Source organism: Cicer arietinum, chromosome 7 (assembly GCF_000331145.2).
Source record: "Cicer arietinum cultivar CDC Frontier isolate Library 1 chromosome 7, Cicar.CDCFrontier_v2.0, whole genome shotgun sequence".
NCBI lineage: Eukaryota > Viridiplantae > Streptophyta > Magnoliopsida > Fabales > Fabaceae > Cicer > Cicer arietinum.
Window position 1 is genome coordinate 19,689,354 of NC_021166.2, and position 16,120 is coordinate 19,705,473.

General features: G+C 28.9%; 1 protein-coding gene across 1 annotated transcript in view; it reads right to left on the reverse strand.

Moving 5' to 3' along the window:
• Nucleotides 1-4,650, reverse strand: part of LOC101508414 (protein neprosin-like) — an 11,903-nt gene extending 7,253 nt beyond the window's left edge. The window contains exons 1-6 of the mRNA XM_027337150.2: nt 4,468-4,650; nt 4,106-4,192; nt 3,789-3,989; nt 3,228-3,389; nt 2,703-2,756; nt 1,555-1,701 (exon numbers count right to left, since the gene is read on the reverse strand). Coding sequence (XP_027192951.1) covers nt 1,555-1,701; nt 2,703-2,756; nt 3,228-3,389; nt 3,789-3,989; nt 4,106-4,192; nt 4,468-4,650 — 834 coding nt within the window. The remainder of the gene's footprint in view (nt 1-1,554; nt 1,702-2,702; nt 2,757-3,227; nt 3,390-3,788; nt 3,990-4,105; nt 4,193-4,467) is intronic.
• Nucleotides 4,651-16,120: the final 11,470 nt, after the last annotated feature.

A 16,120-nucleotide genomic window follows, 5' to 3' on the forward strand; every position in this document is an offset into this window, starting at 1 on the left:
ATTTCTCTCTAATCCTGGTAAAGATCATTGGCAAGCAGTGAAGTGGATTCTCAGATACCTTAGAGGCACTTCCAAAGTGTGTTTATGCTATGGAGGTGATGAACCTGTGTTGGATGGCTACACAAATGCAGATATGACAAGTGATCTTGATTCTAGAAAATCTACTTCTGGTTATATGATGACTTTTGCAGGGGGAGCTGTGTCTTGGCAATCAAGACTACAAAAGTGTGTTGCTTTGTCCACTACTGAAGCTGAGTACATTGCAGCAACTGAAGCTTCCAAAGAACTCTTGTGGATGAAGAAATTCCTACATGAACTAGGCCTCAAGCAAGACAAATTTGTGTTATTATGTGACAGCCAGAGTGCGATCCATCTCAGCAAGAATCCGACTTTTCATGCAAAGTCGAAGCATATTGAAGTGCGGTATCATTGGATACGAGATGCAATGGAAATGAAGTCATTTTTAATCGAGAAGATTCATACTGATGAGAATGGTTCAGATATGATGACGAAGACCTTGCTTGTGTCGAAGATGATATGCTGTAGAAAGAAAGCTGACATGGTTGAGCAGTACCTTCCCACTTGAGTCGTGAGGGGGATATTTGTTGGGTGGGCTCACTCCCTAAGTGGAACCCACTAGTTTTATTAGTATTATTATTAATATTATTATTATTGAAATAAAATAAAGAAAAAAAGAGTTTTAATGGGTTTGGCCCACGTGAAGGAAATAAAAAGGGATTTAGAAATTCCTATGTATCAAAACGAAAGAGAACGACTAGCAGAGAAGAAAAATAAGGGTTTGGTTACGGTAGTGGTAACAAGTGTGTAGCAAACTTGCTCCGTTTGATCTACAAATTTAGTATGTTATTCCTACCACTGAGTTTGTTATTTTAATACACATTTTGAATAATTTTATCTTCTCTGGAAGTTACTTTGGCATACCCACTTTAGTGGAAGGTTGTTATAAGGTTGTTATTGTTGATTGATGTTCCCTATTGTTATTAAGAAGACTCTAGTATACCCATTAATTATTATAGTGAAAGTTTTCTGCCAATTATTTTTGCACTGTGGAATTGTATTTGGCCATTTATCTGCACAAGTGGGGGAAAAATATTCCGCATTATTGAGATAATTATCGCTAATTATCTCTGATTTTTTCTCAATATTATGAGACAATTATAGCAACTAAAATAATTAATGTGTTTGAATGTTTTTCAATTTCAAAAACAAGTTTACTTTTATATGAAAATTTTGTCACTAAATTGACTTTTCTCAACAATTTTGAAGGCACTGTAGTGTGAAAATAAAAAGTAGTACAATACAAGAGAAACATGGAGAGATATCTATCAAATTGTCCATAATTTTGTAATTAGATCAAGATATTACCATCTAGATCATTAAATTGTGACTAAAATGATAAATGTGATAGAATTTTTTTTTTTCAAAAACAAAATTTAATTTTTTTGTGTAACTTTAGTTGCCAATTTGACTTATATCTACAATTTTGACTTTGGTAGTTATATTTACGTTTTGATAATTAGAGTATAAAATTACCTTCCAGATCATAAGAGAAATTTCAAATTGGCTCCCATTATACATAGAAGTTGTAGAAATTGCTCCTCCAACTACAATTTTGCTGTTAGTTTGAACAAAGCCTGGACATTGTAAATTGTGGCACCCAGTATTTTTATATGCATCAGCCTGCAATTTTTCCAAACAAAAAAAAAAATTGAATCAACCTACAATTAATATTATTATTATTATTATTATTATTATTATTATTATTATTATTATTATTATTTTCTTGTTTATACATTTTTCATTAGATATTAACTTTCATGCACCGATAATGTATATTTTTGATACAATCGACAAATTACGACCAACAATGAAGGTGATTCTATTAATTACAGTAAAAGTTAAATATTAGTAACTATCTAACTATTTAGATTGATTAATAGTGTAAAAATTTATTAAATCGATAATATATATAAATTAAATTTATTTTATTAATGTTTATCTTACACTTGAAAAAAAATATAAATTATAGTATCTCATCTATTCTACAATCATCAACCGATTTGTAAAACGAAATTGTTTCAAAATACCTAAAATTTTCAAATTTTTAGGTGATATTCTTTTTGATCTTAAATATAAGAGAAAATTTATATCTATTTGGTATAAATTTAAACTAAATACATTTTATATTTTGCTTATAATTAAGATTAGAGGAAAAATTAATTATATTTTTCCAATTGTTCTCTCTAATTATAGTACTGCAGACAATCAAATATTTTCTTCTTTGCATTTATGGTTATTATAAGTATATCTATATTAAATAAGGGTGATTTAAATCTTATTTTTTGAATGTGTTTAAGATAGTCAACTATGTTGATTATCGTGGGACAGAGGGGTACTACATCATACTCCCATCGGTCACGATAATAAACAAAAACAATAGATTTCATAATAATTAGTAAACTGCATTTATTTCCTAAATTTACTAGATTGTTTATTTTAATATTAATTACCGTACAACCTCATCTAATATTTTTAAAGTAAATTAAGATATGTTAGAAATAATATATAATTAACTTTTACTTATGATAATAGTTATAATAATTGGAGATTTCTTTTATAATAACTAAAAGGATTATATTTTCTACATACTATATACTTCAATTAATTTTTAATTTACATACCGTCCAATAAATAAACAATCTAGTATGGTTGTCGCCATTCAACTGTGGATACACCTGCATAAAAATAATTTAATTGAGTTTAAATTGTATAAATCTATAAATTTTGATATAATCAACGTAGTAAAGTTTTACAGTAAAACTAATACAATCAATATAAAATAGTAGTATTCTTATGTTTGAAAAAACAATAATAAATGCAGCTATTAAATTGAAAAAAAACTTCTATTTAAAAACAAATTTTTTGAACTTAGTGCTTATAATTAAAGACAGAGATATTATAGTATTTATATATATAAAAAAAATAGGGTCATACTAAACAATGCCCTTAGAGTACTTTTATTAAAGAATTAAAAAAGTAATTATATCTTGAAATGAGAAAATGTTAAACCTTCAAAATTTAGCCAAACAATTTTCAATACAATTTTAATAAATAAAAAAAACACTTTTAAGCATTTAAAAAAAAATTAGAACCAAAAGAAATTGTGCAAAAGAATATGAATAAATGAATGAGAGTAAAAAACATACATGCCAACCAACTTCAAGGGTGCTGAGATCTTCTCCAGCACCTGCGACGACCCACATTTGTGACAAGCTAAATTCATAAGCATATTCCACATGAGGGGCCCACACGTTAAAGGAAGCCTGTCCTCCATAGTACCCACCGTCACGGAATTGTGCATTTACATACTGTGAAACAATAATAAAAATCTTTGTCAATTTATTTTCAAAATAACATATGATTTACGGGACAATTCAGTTGAAAGTTGGTTTGTGCTTAAGTTTCTTGCTTTAGAAATCATAATCTGCCTTAATTTTTAGATGAAAATTAGAATGATACTATATATGTTTAATTTCGTACTTATAAAAACATGTTAAATAAAATACAAAAAGAAACATTTTTTAAACTATCTTCTATATATGGCAAATTTATATTGCTATTATCGACTTCCATTATTGATTTCTATTAAATTGTTTGATTATTACTTACATTTAGCATAAGATGAAAAAACACGCAAAGAACTATAGGGAAAATATAGAAAGAATTTGATAGTCAACAAAAATTTATCTTTCTTGTGATGGGAATACCTCGTGTGCAAGGGAGTTAACTTGGTCAATGGATTTTTTTCCAAATCTGTCGAGAGAGCCAGCTCTTAATATGTCTTGCTCTGTAGTTCTTATGATTGGAATTGTTCCTTCAGGACATGATTCGCCTGATGAGCTCCACAATTGAAAATTATCATTCAAAATATTTATTTTATTATACCCTTTTGGTCTTTCTGGAGGATCCTATAAATACAAGTATGCAAGAAAAATTCTCAATTATAAAGTTTAAATATTAAAATTTAATTAGCTACAATTATTTTAATACTGCATATATCGATTAACAACAAAATAAAAAATACCGATGGTTTATGTCCTTTCAATAAAGGGTGATCAAATGCGGGTTGATTTTGAAACAAAACACAATCAATTATATCACCATCAGGACTCTGCAAAAATGAACACAACCACTAATTACATAAACTCAAACACTAGAGTATAAATTAGACACCAAGACTTAAGTTGTTTGGATGAAGTAATTGAAAACTATAAATAATTTAAAATTATGAACAATTCTTCAAACTACATTTTATAAATTAAAAGCTAAATTCTAGAATTTAAAATTATAGAAGAATTTGAATTATCCTCTAAAACTACATTTTCTCGAAACTTTCTTTCATCCAAACACATTATTAAGAAAATTTTAATATTTATATTAACATACATGAATTGTTTTAACAGAAGGTTTGTTGATCTGCTGAAGTCGATTTGCTATCTTTTCTTTTTGTTGAAAAGTTTGATTGGAAATTTGGTGAAAACTTGTATCGAAAGAAAAAACATGATAAACCAAAGAAACAAGGAGAAGAAACTGTAAAAGGATGAAAAAATTTGGGGAGCTAAAATTCATGTTCAGTATTATATGTGTGTACCTGTGGAGCAATCTTTTGAATAGTTATATATAATCCAAAATTCTATTGATATCCTAAATAGTATATGATTAATCAGTATACATTTATGTCAAAATAATAAGTAAAAAAAATGGGTCAAAAGAAGATCCAAAATATTAAATGCATTTATGTTTAATAATCGATCAAAATATTAAATATATTTATGTCTAATAATTAAATATATTTATGTCAAAATATTAAATATATTTCTATTTTTAATAATTCATATAATTGGTCAACCTATTTTTAAATTTGACTGTTTTTATCTAGGGATGACAATAAAATCTGCACCTGCGGGTACTCACCCAAACCCGCTTGATTTGGGCGGAGAAAACCCGCTTTAATTGGGTGCGGGTGCGAATTTTCCCCGACACTAAAATTCGGGGGCGGGGGCGGGTCTGGGGGTGGTGATATCCACCCCGCCTCCGCACCCGAACCCGCCCCGCAAGTATTATTATTGTAATTTTTTAATTTTTTATACAAATACTTATTTAATATATTTAATATTTTTTAAAATATTAAAAATTATAATTTTATCTTTATATAAAATATTTTTAATTTTATTATTATTTAATAATAATTATTTTTTTATAATAAATGTGATTTTTAAATTTATAATTTTATATATTTGAGTGGGTGCGGGTGCGGGCGGGGAAACCTGAGACCCGTTGCGGGCGGGGATGGATGCTTAAATTTTACACCCGCTATGAAACGGGGGCGGGTGCGGTTTTTCACCGATTAGTCGGGTGCGGGTGTGGAGGAGGCGAAATCCGCCCCCGCCCCGCCCCGTTGCCATGCCTATTTTTATCCATCTCCTCAAATTTTTTGACTAAAAAATAGTTATTTGAAATTATAACACTCTGATTTTTAATATTGAAAATAATATTTAAAAAAAAAAGTTCAATTGAACTTTATACTTTTAATGTTTTTCTCTCAAAATAATTGGTAGTTTTCACAAAAAACAAACTCTTTTTGAACCAATAAAAAACAATATGTTTAGTGATAAGCTAGAATTTATATGTTTTTATAGCTTTGATTGATGGTTAATTTGATGTTTTTAATTTGGTTTCAGTTTCATTTTATTACCTTTTTGTTTTGTTTAGATTGCAATGAGTAGTGAAGAAATAAGTGACATTTTTGTTGCAATAGAGCATTGAAGTCAAGTGGTGCAGTCATGATCCATCATGATCAAGAAAATGAATGAAACTCAAGGTTTGAATAATCTTTTAATCCAATCTTAGTAATAATAATGCTCATACTTGGATATCAAATAATATACCAAAAGATGGATTTGATATCTGACCCCTAAGGTTGGACAAAAGAATAAAACATGAAATTACATTTTGGTTTTCTTGAAATCGTGAAAAATATTTTCTCTTAAAGAATTTTGCTAATACATCAATTATGAAAATAAGTTGGTTATTAGTTTAAAATACACTTTTGCTCTTTGAAAGAGGTATTAGTTATAATTCTTTATCTGATTTTTAAGAGTATAACATCAATAACTTAGAGAAGATTAATTTTATTGTATTCATCATTGTGAAAAACTGCAATCACAAAGCTTTATTTTTATTGTGAATTTTAAACAAAGTCCTTGTGGAAATGATAATTTTTACTACTGTCATACCGTGTATTTGCGGTCTTATCATTTTTTCGTAACAATTTTTTTTAAAGTAAACATCTTTATTCCAAAATGAAACTTACATCAAGTAAATTCCAATAAAAAAGTTTCTACGCTGGTTGATAACCCGATTACCCTTACTGATTTTTACAACTGTTTATCGAAGGCTACTAGGTACCAATGACCCCTTACCTACAACAAGTTATCTATGTTTGACTGACGTCCAAGTCACGGCTCTTCTACGCCTTAGTCATAGTCCCGATTTCTATGTAACTAGCTTAAACAATCTGGGGCGTTCAGTCTGATTCTACAATAATACCAATGATCACCATTCCGAAAATAACATATATACACATACAAAACAAATAAAATATCTAGAGTAAACAAATTATATATATATAAATTACCATCAACCAAATAAAACCTTGCATACCATATATTCACAACACATATTTCCATCAAAAGAGTGAAAGTCCTAATGCAATGCTTATATCTTAGTGCATATGATTAAGTAATATATTATCCTCCACAAAGGGTGTGAATCACAATTTTATATTCGTTCATAGACCATTACGATCCACTAAAGTGTAGTCACTCAGAAAGTAGCACAATGATACCTATCACGAGCCATCACGACTCAATAATTCTCACAAGAATAAGGTGAGCCATTCCTAAAAACCACACCATGTATCCCATCATGCTCACCATGTACCTATGATATGCAACAGGATACGATTACCTATGTAGGCTAATTCAATTCAATTTAGTTGTGGTACAACATGTGTCAATAATTTTCAATTATCAAAAGCAATATGTAAACTACATGAATCCTATATCCACAAATGAAAACTAACATATATCCACATATGTAAGAGACGAAACACCTTGGCGTGTATGTCAAACAAAAGCTATTACACACATAACACATCAAATAATAGAGCCATATAAACAAACACAACTTAAAATGTTAGACTAAAAGGTGGCAGGTGCTCTTATCTTTCAGAACTTCTTTAATTCAAACAAACTTATGCTACTTAGTCATTCCCATTAATATTGGTGGAGAGTCTTCTATTGTATTTTATCAAGTCTTGAACTGAAATATTATTTTGTAAAATTGTTGACGATCAAGTATTATTTTTTAATTTATTATTTTGAAGACGTAGTCAATCACCTCTAAATTTTATGAACAATTTAACGTCTAAGAATAATAAACATTTGTTGCTTTGATTTAAAGAGATTTTTGAATAATAATTTTTATGTAAATGTTTTGTGTAAGAGGAGATGTGGCACGTTGAGTCTATCTTTGAGAAGAACTTTTTTTATTGTTTTATTTTGAAACCATTGCGAATCATTATTAAAACTAGAGCATTTTATCTTATGTTTCAATTTAGGGTTTAGGGTGTCACAATGACTTACTTTATTAGTAAACATAATTAATTGTTTATTAGATAATATTGTTTTTTTTATCATGAAAATATCATGATGGATTGTAGTTAGATCAATCTAACATTTTCATCAGGAAGGCTTTAAATGTTATAAGAAGATATTATGATGGTAGGACGCATGTCCCATGCTAGAAAAATTAGTTTCTAATTGACGACTCTTCATCATATGTATATTTTTCATTATTTTAGTCTTATTTATCTTTTATTCATTAGTTAGTTTAATGAGTTATTTGATATATTTTGTTAATTTTATTTCTTTGCTTTAATGAAATGTTTTCTTATTTCCTTGATTAAGTAGAGATTTTTCGGAGTTTTGCATTGTTACTTTGTTTTAATGCAGTGCTGAATTTTGGTGAGAAATCAACATGACCTATGTAGATTATTTAAGACATATCTAGAGTTGTAGATGTCCAATTGGAGTCAAACCAAATGTAAATGAAAGTTACGATCCAGAGCTACAACATTCATGAAGGCTCTGAAATCAAATTCGGAATCACAATAAGAGACAAATGCACTACACTCCAGATAGAAGATGTTGTGCGCTTGAAGCGCGGCTGAAGCGCATTTCGCACCAAAGCCATTGCCAATCCGCTCCTGAATCGCGCCTAAAGTGCATTTCGCGCTGAAGCCATTCTCAATCCGCGCCCGAAGCACGCCTGAACCGCGCACCACGCAACAAAACATATTAACACTCGTTTTTCTCACTCTGTAGGGATCTTTTTGACTATTAGGAAGTTGGGAGACTTGTGCCCTCACATAGAAACTAAAAGAAGGTCGTTTCTAACACCATGGGAGCAGCTTTATCAAGAACCATTCATGAATCTTTCTTATAATTCTTCTCTAATCTCTATCTTTTCTATCTCTATCATGAGTAACTAAAACCTATTTGTTAGGGATGAGTGTAACAAGATGAAACCCTTATTTTTCTAATTTGATTTCTATTTATATGAATGAGGTTTTTGATTTATTTTTCTGATATATGTGCTTAATGCTTTTTATTGTTTGATCAACATTAAAATGTTCGACGATTCGTATTTTGAAAAGGAAGTGGACTTTACGGATGTTTGAGATGAGAAATTCATGAATTTGTAGTCTAGGGTTAGATGCAGGTCATGAAACCAATTAAATTAGTTGCAGAGACAATAGTTTAAAAAGAGAATTCTTGTACGGTAATGCTTAATTCTAATCTTAAATCCACTAAGGAATTATGGGTTACTTTGGAATTAAAGATTCTGTCACTAAGACATTAGGGCAAGAATAATAAAGAGAATTCAGTAATAATTCAATCAAGAAATTCAATAACTATGATCAAACTAGACACCAAGGTTGGATTCAAAGTGAAATTCATCCCTAACATTTTTCTTATTATAAAGGATCAATTTTATTACTGTTGTTAATTTTAAATATTATTTCAATCAATTTTGGAATTTTTTGCTAAATATTAGTAATTAAATATAATTCAATAGTAAAACCCAATGCTTGAGTTCGACACTCGGTACTATCGTTTTATTATTACTTTCAACGATTCAGTACATTTGTTGAAACACTATCAAGTTTTTGGTGCCGTTGTCGGGGATTGCCATATCACTATTGAATTTAATTTATTTACTTAATTTAAATTTTTTGTTCTACAATAAAATTTTTGCTTTTATTTTAATTTTAATTTTGAAATTTTTTTCTTTTATTTTCTATTTTTATTTGTTGAGCTTGCTAATGTCATGTGCTAGTGGTTTGTCTCTTCTTTTTTTTTGAGATAACTATTCGTTGTAGAGCATGGAAGATTATAATGATATTCTACAACAATTTTATGAATTGTGTGATACTTGTCTTGTATCTGGTATATGTCGCATGATTGAGGGGGAAAATCTTGAGATATACATTTTTAAAATATCACCCTCAGATGCAGCCTCTTAGGTGTGACTTTTGCAGAGAAGGACATAGGAATGAAACTTGTTTTGATGACTTTGTCAAACTAATAGAATATGAAGATTTTTTGGTCAAAGATGCATAAAACGACGAGTGTTATATTAAAAAAAAATCAACTGGGAACAAATTCTACCTCCTAAAATTCTATCCAAAGAATCAGATGACAAAGAATTTCACATTATGGACGTTTTGGTTGAATTCATGAAGAATAACATGGTTTCAATTGAAAGATTTGAAAGTCAATGTGAGAGGTTATTTGAGCAAGTGATTAAGTTTGAGAAGATGGAGGAGAAGTTGAAGATTGAAGATAATTTCATTGTTGTGATAGAAGAAGATAAACATGAGGAAAAGACGAACGAGGAAAAGAAAAAAGGAGAGATTGATAAAGTTCGAGATCCAATGTATACCTTGTTTATCAATGTCCAATTGAGAAGGACATGGAAGCAACATCTTTTATTTCTCAAGTTCATTGAATTTCTACTAAACAAAAAGATGAAGAAGAATAATGTGTTCTTTTGGTCATATATGTCACCTTGACAATAGTTGAGACGTCAAACTGATGACTTTAAAGAAGCTCTTCATGGGAGGCAACCCAAAGGTAGAGGTAACTTATTTTTTGCAATCTTATTTTTGTTATTTGAATTTGTTTGTTTCTAATTGTGTGTAAACATGCATTATGCTAAAGAATTATTAACAACTTGCATTTGGTCTTAAGTTTTCTGTTTGGGATTTTTAAATTTAAACTCTATTTCTTTGCTCAATTCGATAAGTTTCACTAATGCATGCATTGTTGATTACTCCTTGGTAATCGAAGTCTCACTTGCCATTTTTTAAATAAAAAAAACTAAATAAATTTTATAGTGGCATGTTTGACATCATTTAGATAGTTCATACTCTTTCTTATTATCTTTGTTGTGAGCTTTTGAGCCTAAACACTTTAATTCTTTGTTGTGTGATTATCCAGACGTGTGTTATCCCTTTAGAACTTGCACAAATTCTAACTTGCATCACATGTAATTTATGCATACACTGAGACAATTTTGTTTGATCGTTGAAGCCTTTCTAAATATCCTATACAAATTTTATCTTTTGCTAGTCCCTTTGAGCCTTGCCATTTTATTTTGGTTACTAGCCACATTACAAGTCAAAGACCTGAATTTAATTAAATAACCTTACTTGGAGTTAGGTAGAAAAAAATTTCTCTTCTTGATAAAGTTCTAAGTTTGGGGTTGCTAATGGGATACCAACCTTTTAAGTTTCGGGTGGTGATTCTCACAAAAAGAAAAAGAAGAAAAAAATTCAAAACAAAAAAAAAAGAGGAAAAAAAATATAGTTTTAGTACATTGATAAATAACATCTTCGTAGTTCTTTTGTAAATGGTTGAGAATGTCCACCATAAAACATGGAAGAAAAAAAAAAGAATAAAAGAGGGAGAATAAAGTGAAAATGTATGTCTAACTCCAAATAGCAAAACCTACTATGCCAAAATGTCATACCTTTACCTAAGCTTCATTACAACCCGATCCAAAAGTGTATGTGTTTGCGCATTGTTATTGCTAACTAGAATTTTTTCGAGCCTATGGTAGCGTGATGCATGTTCTAGGATTTGAGTGATAAATTCAGAACTCTTGCTAAACATTTGAGAGAAATTTTGGTGAGGTTGTGTGAAGAGAGAGTTGAACTGGATGAATGAATGCTAAAGTATACAAATTGTGTTGTTTTGTATAAGCAACCAAAGAGCACGACGAATGTTTGTAGTAGCTGAAACTTTGAGAATTGAGTTTGATTTGATTTGAGAAATTGAGTTTAAGTTTCATTTTAAAAGTACCAAATCTGAAATTAATTGTTGCTTGGGGACAAGCAATAGATTAAGTGTGGGGTTGTGATGACTCTTCATCATATGCATATTTTTCATTGTTTTTAGTCTTATTTAAATTTTATTCATTAGTTAATTTAAGGAGTTATTTGATATATTTTGTTAATTTTATCTCTTTGAGTTAATGAAATGTTTATGTTCTTATTTTCTTGATTAAATAGAGATTTTTCGAAGTTTTGTGTTGTTACTTTGTTTTAATGAAATGCTGAATTTTGGTGAGAAATCAACATGACTTATGTGCAATATTTCAGCCATATATGGAGTTGTAGATCTCCAATTGGAGTCCAACCAAATGCAAATGAAAGCTACGCTGTATGGCTACAACTTTCATGAAGACTCTGAAACCAAATTCGGACTCAAAAGAGGAGCAATATGCACTACATTTTAGAAAGTTGATGTTGTGCATTTGAAGCGCGCCTGAAGCGTATTACACGCTGAAGCCACTGCCAATCCGCGCCTGAATCGCATTTCACACTGAAGTCACTTCCAATCCACGCCCTAAGCGCGTCTGAAGTGCGCGACGCACATCAAAACATATTAAAACTCATTTTTCTTACTTTTTGGGGATCTTTTTTACTATTGGGAAGTTGGGAGACTTGTGCCAAAGCATAAAAACTCAAAGACGGCCGTTTCTAACACCATGAGAGTAGTTTTATCAAGAATCATTCATGAATCTTTCTTGTAATTCTTCTCTAATCTCTATCTTTTCTATCTCTGTCATGAGTTACTAAACCCTATTTGTTAGGGATGAGCGTAATAATATGAAACCCTTATTTTTCTGATTTGATTTCTAGTTATATGAATGAGTTTATTGAATTATTTTTCTCATCTTTGTACTTAATGCTTTTTATTGTTTGATTAACATTAAAATGTTCTACAATTCGTATTTTGAAACGAAAGTGGACTTTACGAATACTTGAGATGAGAAATTCATGAATTTGTAGTCTAGGGATAGATGCAGATCATGAAACCAATTAAATTTGTTGCAGAGGCAATAGTTTAAAAAGAGAATTCATGTACGGTAATGCTTAATTCTAATATTAAATCCACTAAGGAATTAGGGGTTACTTTGGAATGAAAGATTATGTTATTAAGACATTATGGCAAGAATAATAAAGAGATTTCGATAATAATTCAATCAAGGAATTCAATAACTAGGATCAAATTAGACATAAAGATTTGATTCAAAGTAAAACTCATCACTGACATTTTTCTTATTATAAAGGATCAATTTTATTACTGTTGTTAATTTTAAATATTATTTCAATCAATTTTGGAATTTTTTGTTCAATATTAGTAATTAAATATAATTCAATAGTAAAACGCAATCCTTGAGTTCGACACTCAGTACTACCATTTTATTATTACTTGCAACGATTCAGTACACTTGCTGAAACACTATCACTAATTTTCCTCAACATAAATTCCTCATATGGAAAATGTTTTGATCATAAACGTCGTCATTTTAAATCTGAATAGTGGTTGGAAAATAGGAGAGATAGAGTAAGTGTGTTGACGCCTTTTGAACTTGATAGTACGCTTCCATACTTCTTATCTTTTAGTAGTGAACATCCTTAACTTCATAATGTTTTCATGTCTAGAATGTTCTCAATTTTTGTGCAAGGTTTCATGTCGGTGTTTCCACATTTCATTCACCTTTTTTGGCTATGAATAGTGTTGATAATTTATGGTAATATTTTCATTGTACTTCCGTTTAGTGTTCCTCATAACATACGAATGCTCTCAAGATCTTTCAACAATCATTTTTGTGAATTATGTATATAGTAAATTCAATATTTCTTCACAAATTACTTCGTAAAGATGTTCTTACTTCGATGGTAAGGATGATTAATAGTTTTTACACATTACTTATGGGTGGTTTCAAGAACATTGTTCACAATCTTCACTAAACATGCCCTAAGATTAGTGGACTATAAAATACATAAGTTATCCCAAAAGATGGCCACCGGTTTAGGCTAAGTCCTCATGGTTGCGAAATGAAAGATGAACTGGTGGTTGAGCTCATACCTTTGTTATCCCCAAAGATGAAGTGATTGAATTGAGTCCTAAACTTTTGAACCATGTCATTGCCATATTTTTTACGGTAAGGACTAATGTTTTGCACTTTATGGGGTCTGGTGCTCGTAGTAGTTTACGACGGTCTGCATGTTCTCAACATGTTCGTTAAGATCAATGGATTTATTATATGCATCCATTTCTACAGGCTTCTCCAGAGATGTGGAATCAAATAATTCACTACAAGAAAACACTCATTTTGTGGCCGAAATATACCTTCACAAATTACTGACCGAAAAAACCCTCACAAATACTAAAATTCAAATTTGTTGTTATTTGTGGTGGAAAAAGCCCTCACAATGGATTTGATTTCAGCAGTATTTTGTGAAGGCAAAAGCCCTCACAAAATTACACCGTTGGACCATTGTGAAGGCTTAGTCCGCCACAAAAACACGCATTTATGAGGGCAAAGGCCGCCACAAAGTCACTCCTTTGTGACTGCAAAAGCCGCCACAAAAGGTGTAGTTTACCATTGGCATTTATGGCTGCTTTGACCGCCACAAAATTCACTTTTCTGGCTCCAAATGTCGCCACAAAGACCTAATTTTGTGGCTGCTTTGGCCGCCACAAAAGGTCATTGTTCTCTATAAATATAACTCTTCCTCTCATTTTTTATTTCTACCTTCTCTCTAAATTTTCTCTCCCCCTTCTTTCTCTAAATATTTTTTCTCCAATATTTCTCTTTTATTTGTTAAATTTCGGTAAGTTTTTATTTTATATTTTATTTTTTAATGTTAGTTTTTTTTTTTATGTTACTTTTTTAATGAATATTATTTAATTTTTATTTTGCCAGTGGTGCTGTTGTGGTTATTGCGAATAATTGTTACTTGTTTGTAAGCTTCAAGTCAGACACTACTCAACATTAAGTATGTAATGCATTTTAAATATAGATTAATAATTATATAATTATTATTGTTGTATGGTTTTAAAATATTTTTAGACTTAATATTTAATTTTAGAATATAGATTAATATATTATTTTTAAAATTGAGTATAATATTATTTTTAAACTTTAATATTAGTAAGATTTGTTAAACAAATTGCTAGTAAAATATTTAATTTTTTAAAATTTATACTTAAATTAAAATGTAGTTAATTTTTAATTGTTGATGAAAAGCTATTTTTTTATTATAGTTATTATTGGTATTATAATTTATTATGTTAGTAAAATATAATTTTATTAAGAAATTGTAAGTTTTTTAGCAACAAAATAATACTTATGAAAAATAAGATTTATAATAATGATATAATCATAAAATATGTAATATCATAAATAGAAAATATTTTTATATTATTTTTAAAATACATAAAAAGTTCATCATTCGAAATGTTGATAGATTTGTCCAAAAAAAAATTATAAATTATGTTGCTTACGTGATATATGATAAATAAAAATTTGAAACATAATAAAAACATTATTAAAATTAATTATATTAATATTTGTTATTAGTTATTACAAAGAGTTGTTGAGTTCGTACAAATATTTTTTTTTTATACTTTTACATTATTTATTTTTGTTTATAAGGACTTATTTTATGAAAAAGTTCATTAAATATCATTTAAAATTTTATTTTAATTTTTATATATGTATATATAGTCTCTATTATAATTTATTATATTATTTGTAAATGCTCACTTAATTGATATATAAAGTATGTCATATTTTTAGAGTGAAACAATATTTCAAAAATTTGTATTGTTCAACACTCATCGATGAAGATCTGATCAAGATGGTATGTTTAATAATTATCGGTATGTTCCGTCTTTTCACAGAAACTTTCTCAACCTCAAGCAGATCAAGCTCCAAACCGACCAATTATGCCAACTGGCTTGATCAGACAAGATTTACATCAACCTCAACTAGCTATGGTTCTGTCGACTAGTGGTGGTGTACTTTAAGATGAATTGCAATTTCAAACCATGTTGTCTCTAACACCAATTAATAATAGTTTTGAGGGGCTTTAGTTGCCGTGTAATATTCCATTAAATAATGATGGACGGAGTGGAGCTAATTATTAGAGAAATTACTATCATGATTGATGTATTTGAATAATATTTGCTATTTTTATTTTTGGTTTGTATGAATTTATTATACATTATTATTTAATTATGACATGTTTAATTTTTGGTTTGTATGACATAATTTATTAATTTTGGAATGTTTTATTTTGTTTGATATATATAATTTAAATTTATAATTTTATATAATTTATCAATATATAATATTTATTTTAAATTAATTACATAATTTCCAAATTTTTTTTATATATACAATTTATTAATATATAATATTTATTTCAAATTGAATATAATTTTGAATATAATTTATTTTGTTTGACATATATAATTTATTAATATACAATTTTAAATTTTAAATTTAAATTTTTAAATTTTATATTATATTAATATTAATTTTTTAAATATCATTTTTTTAATATTAATTTCAAATTTTAAAAATTATTTTTTTAATAAAGTCACATTTGTGG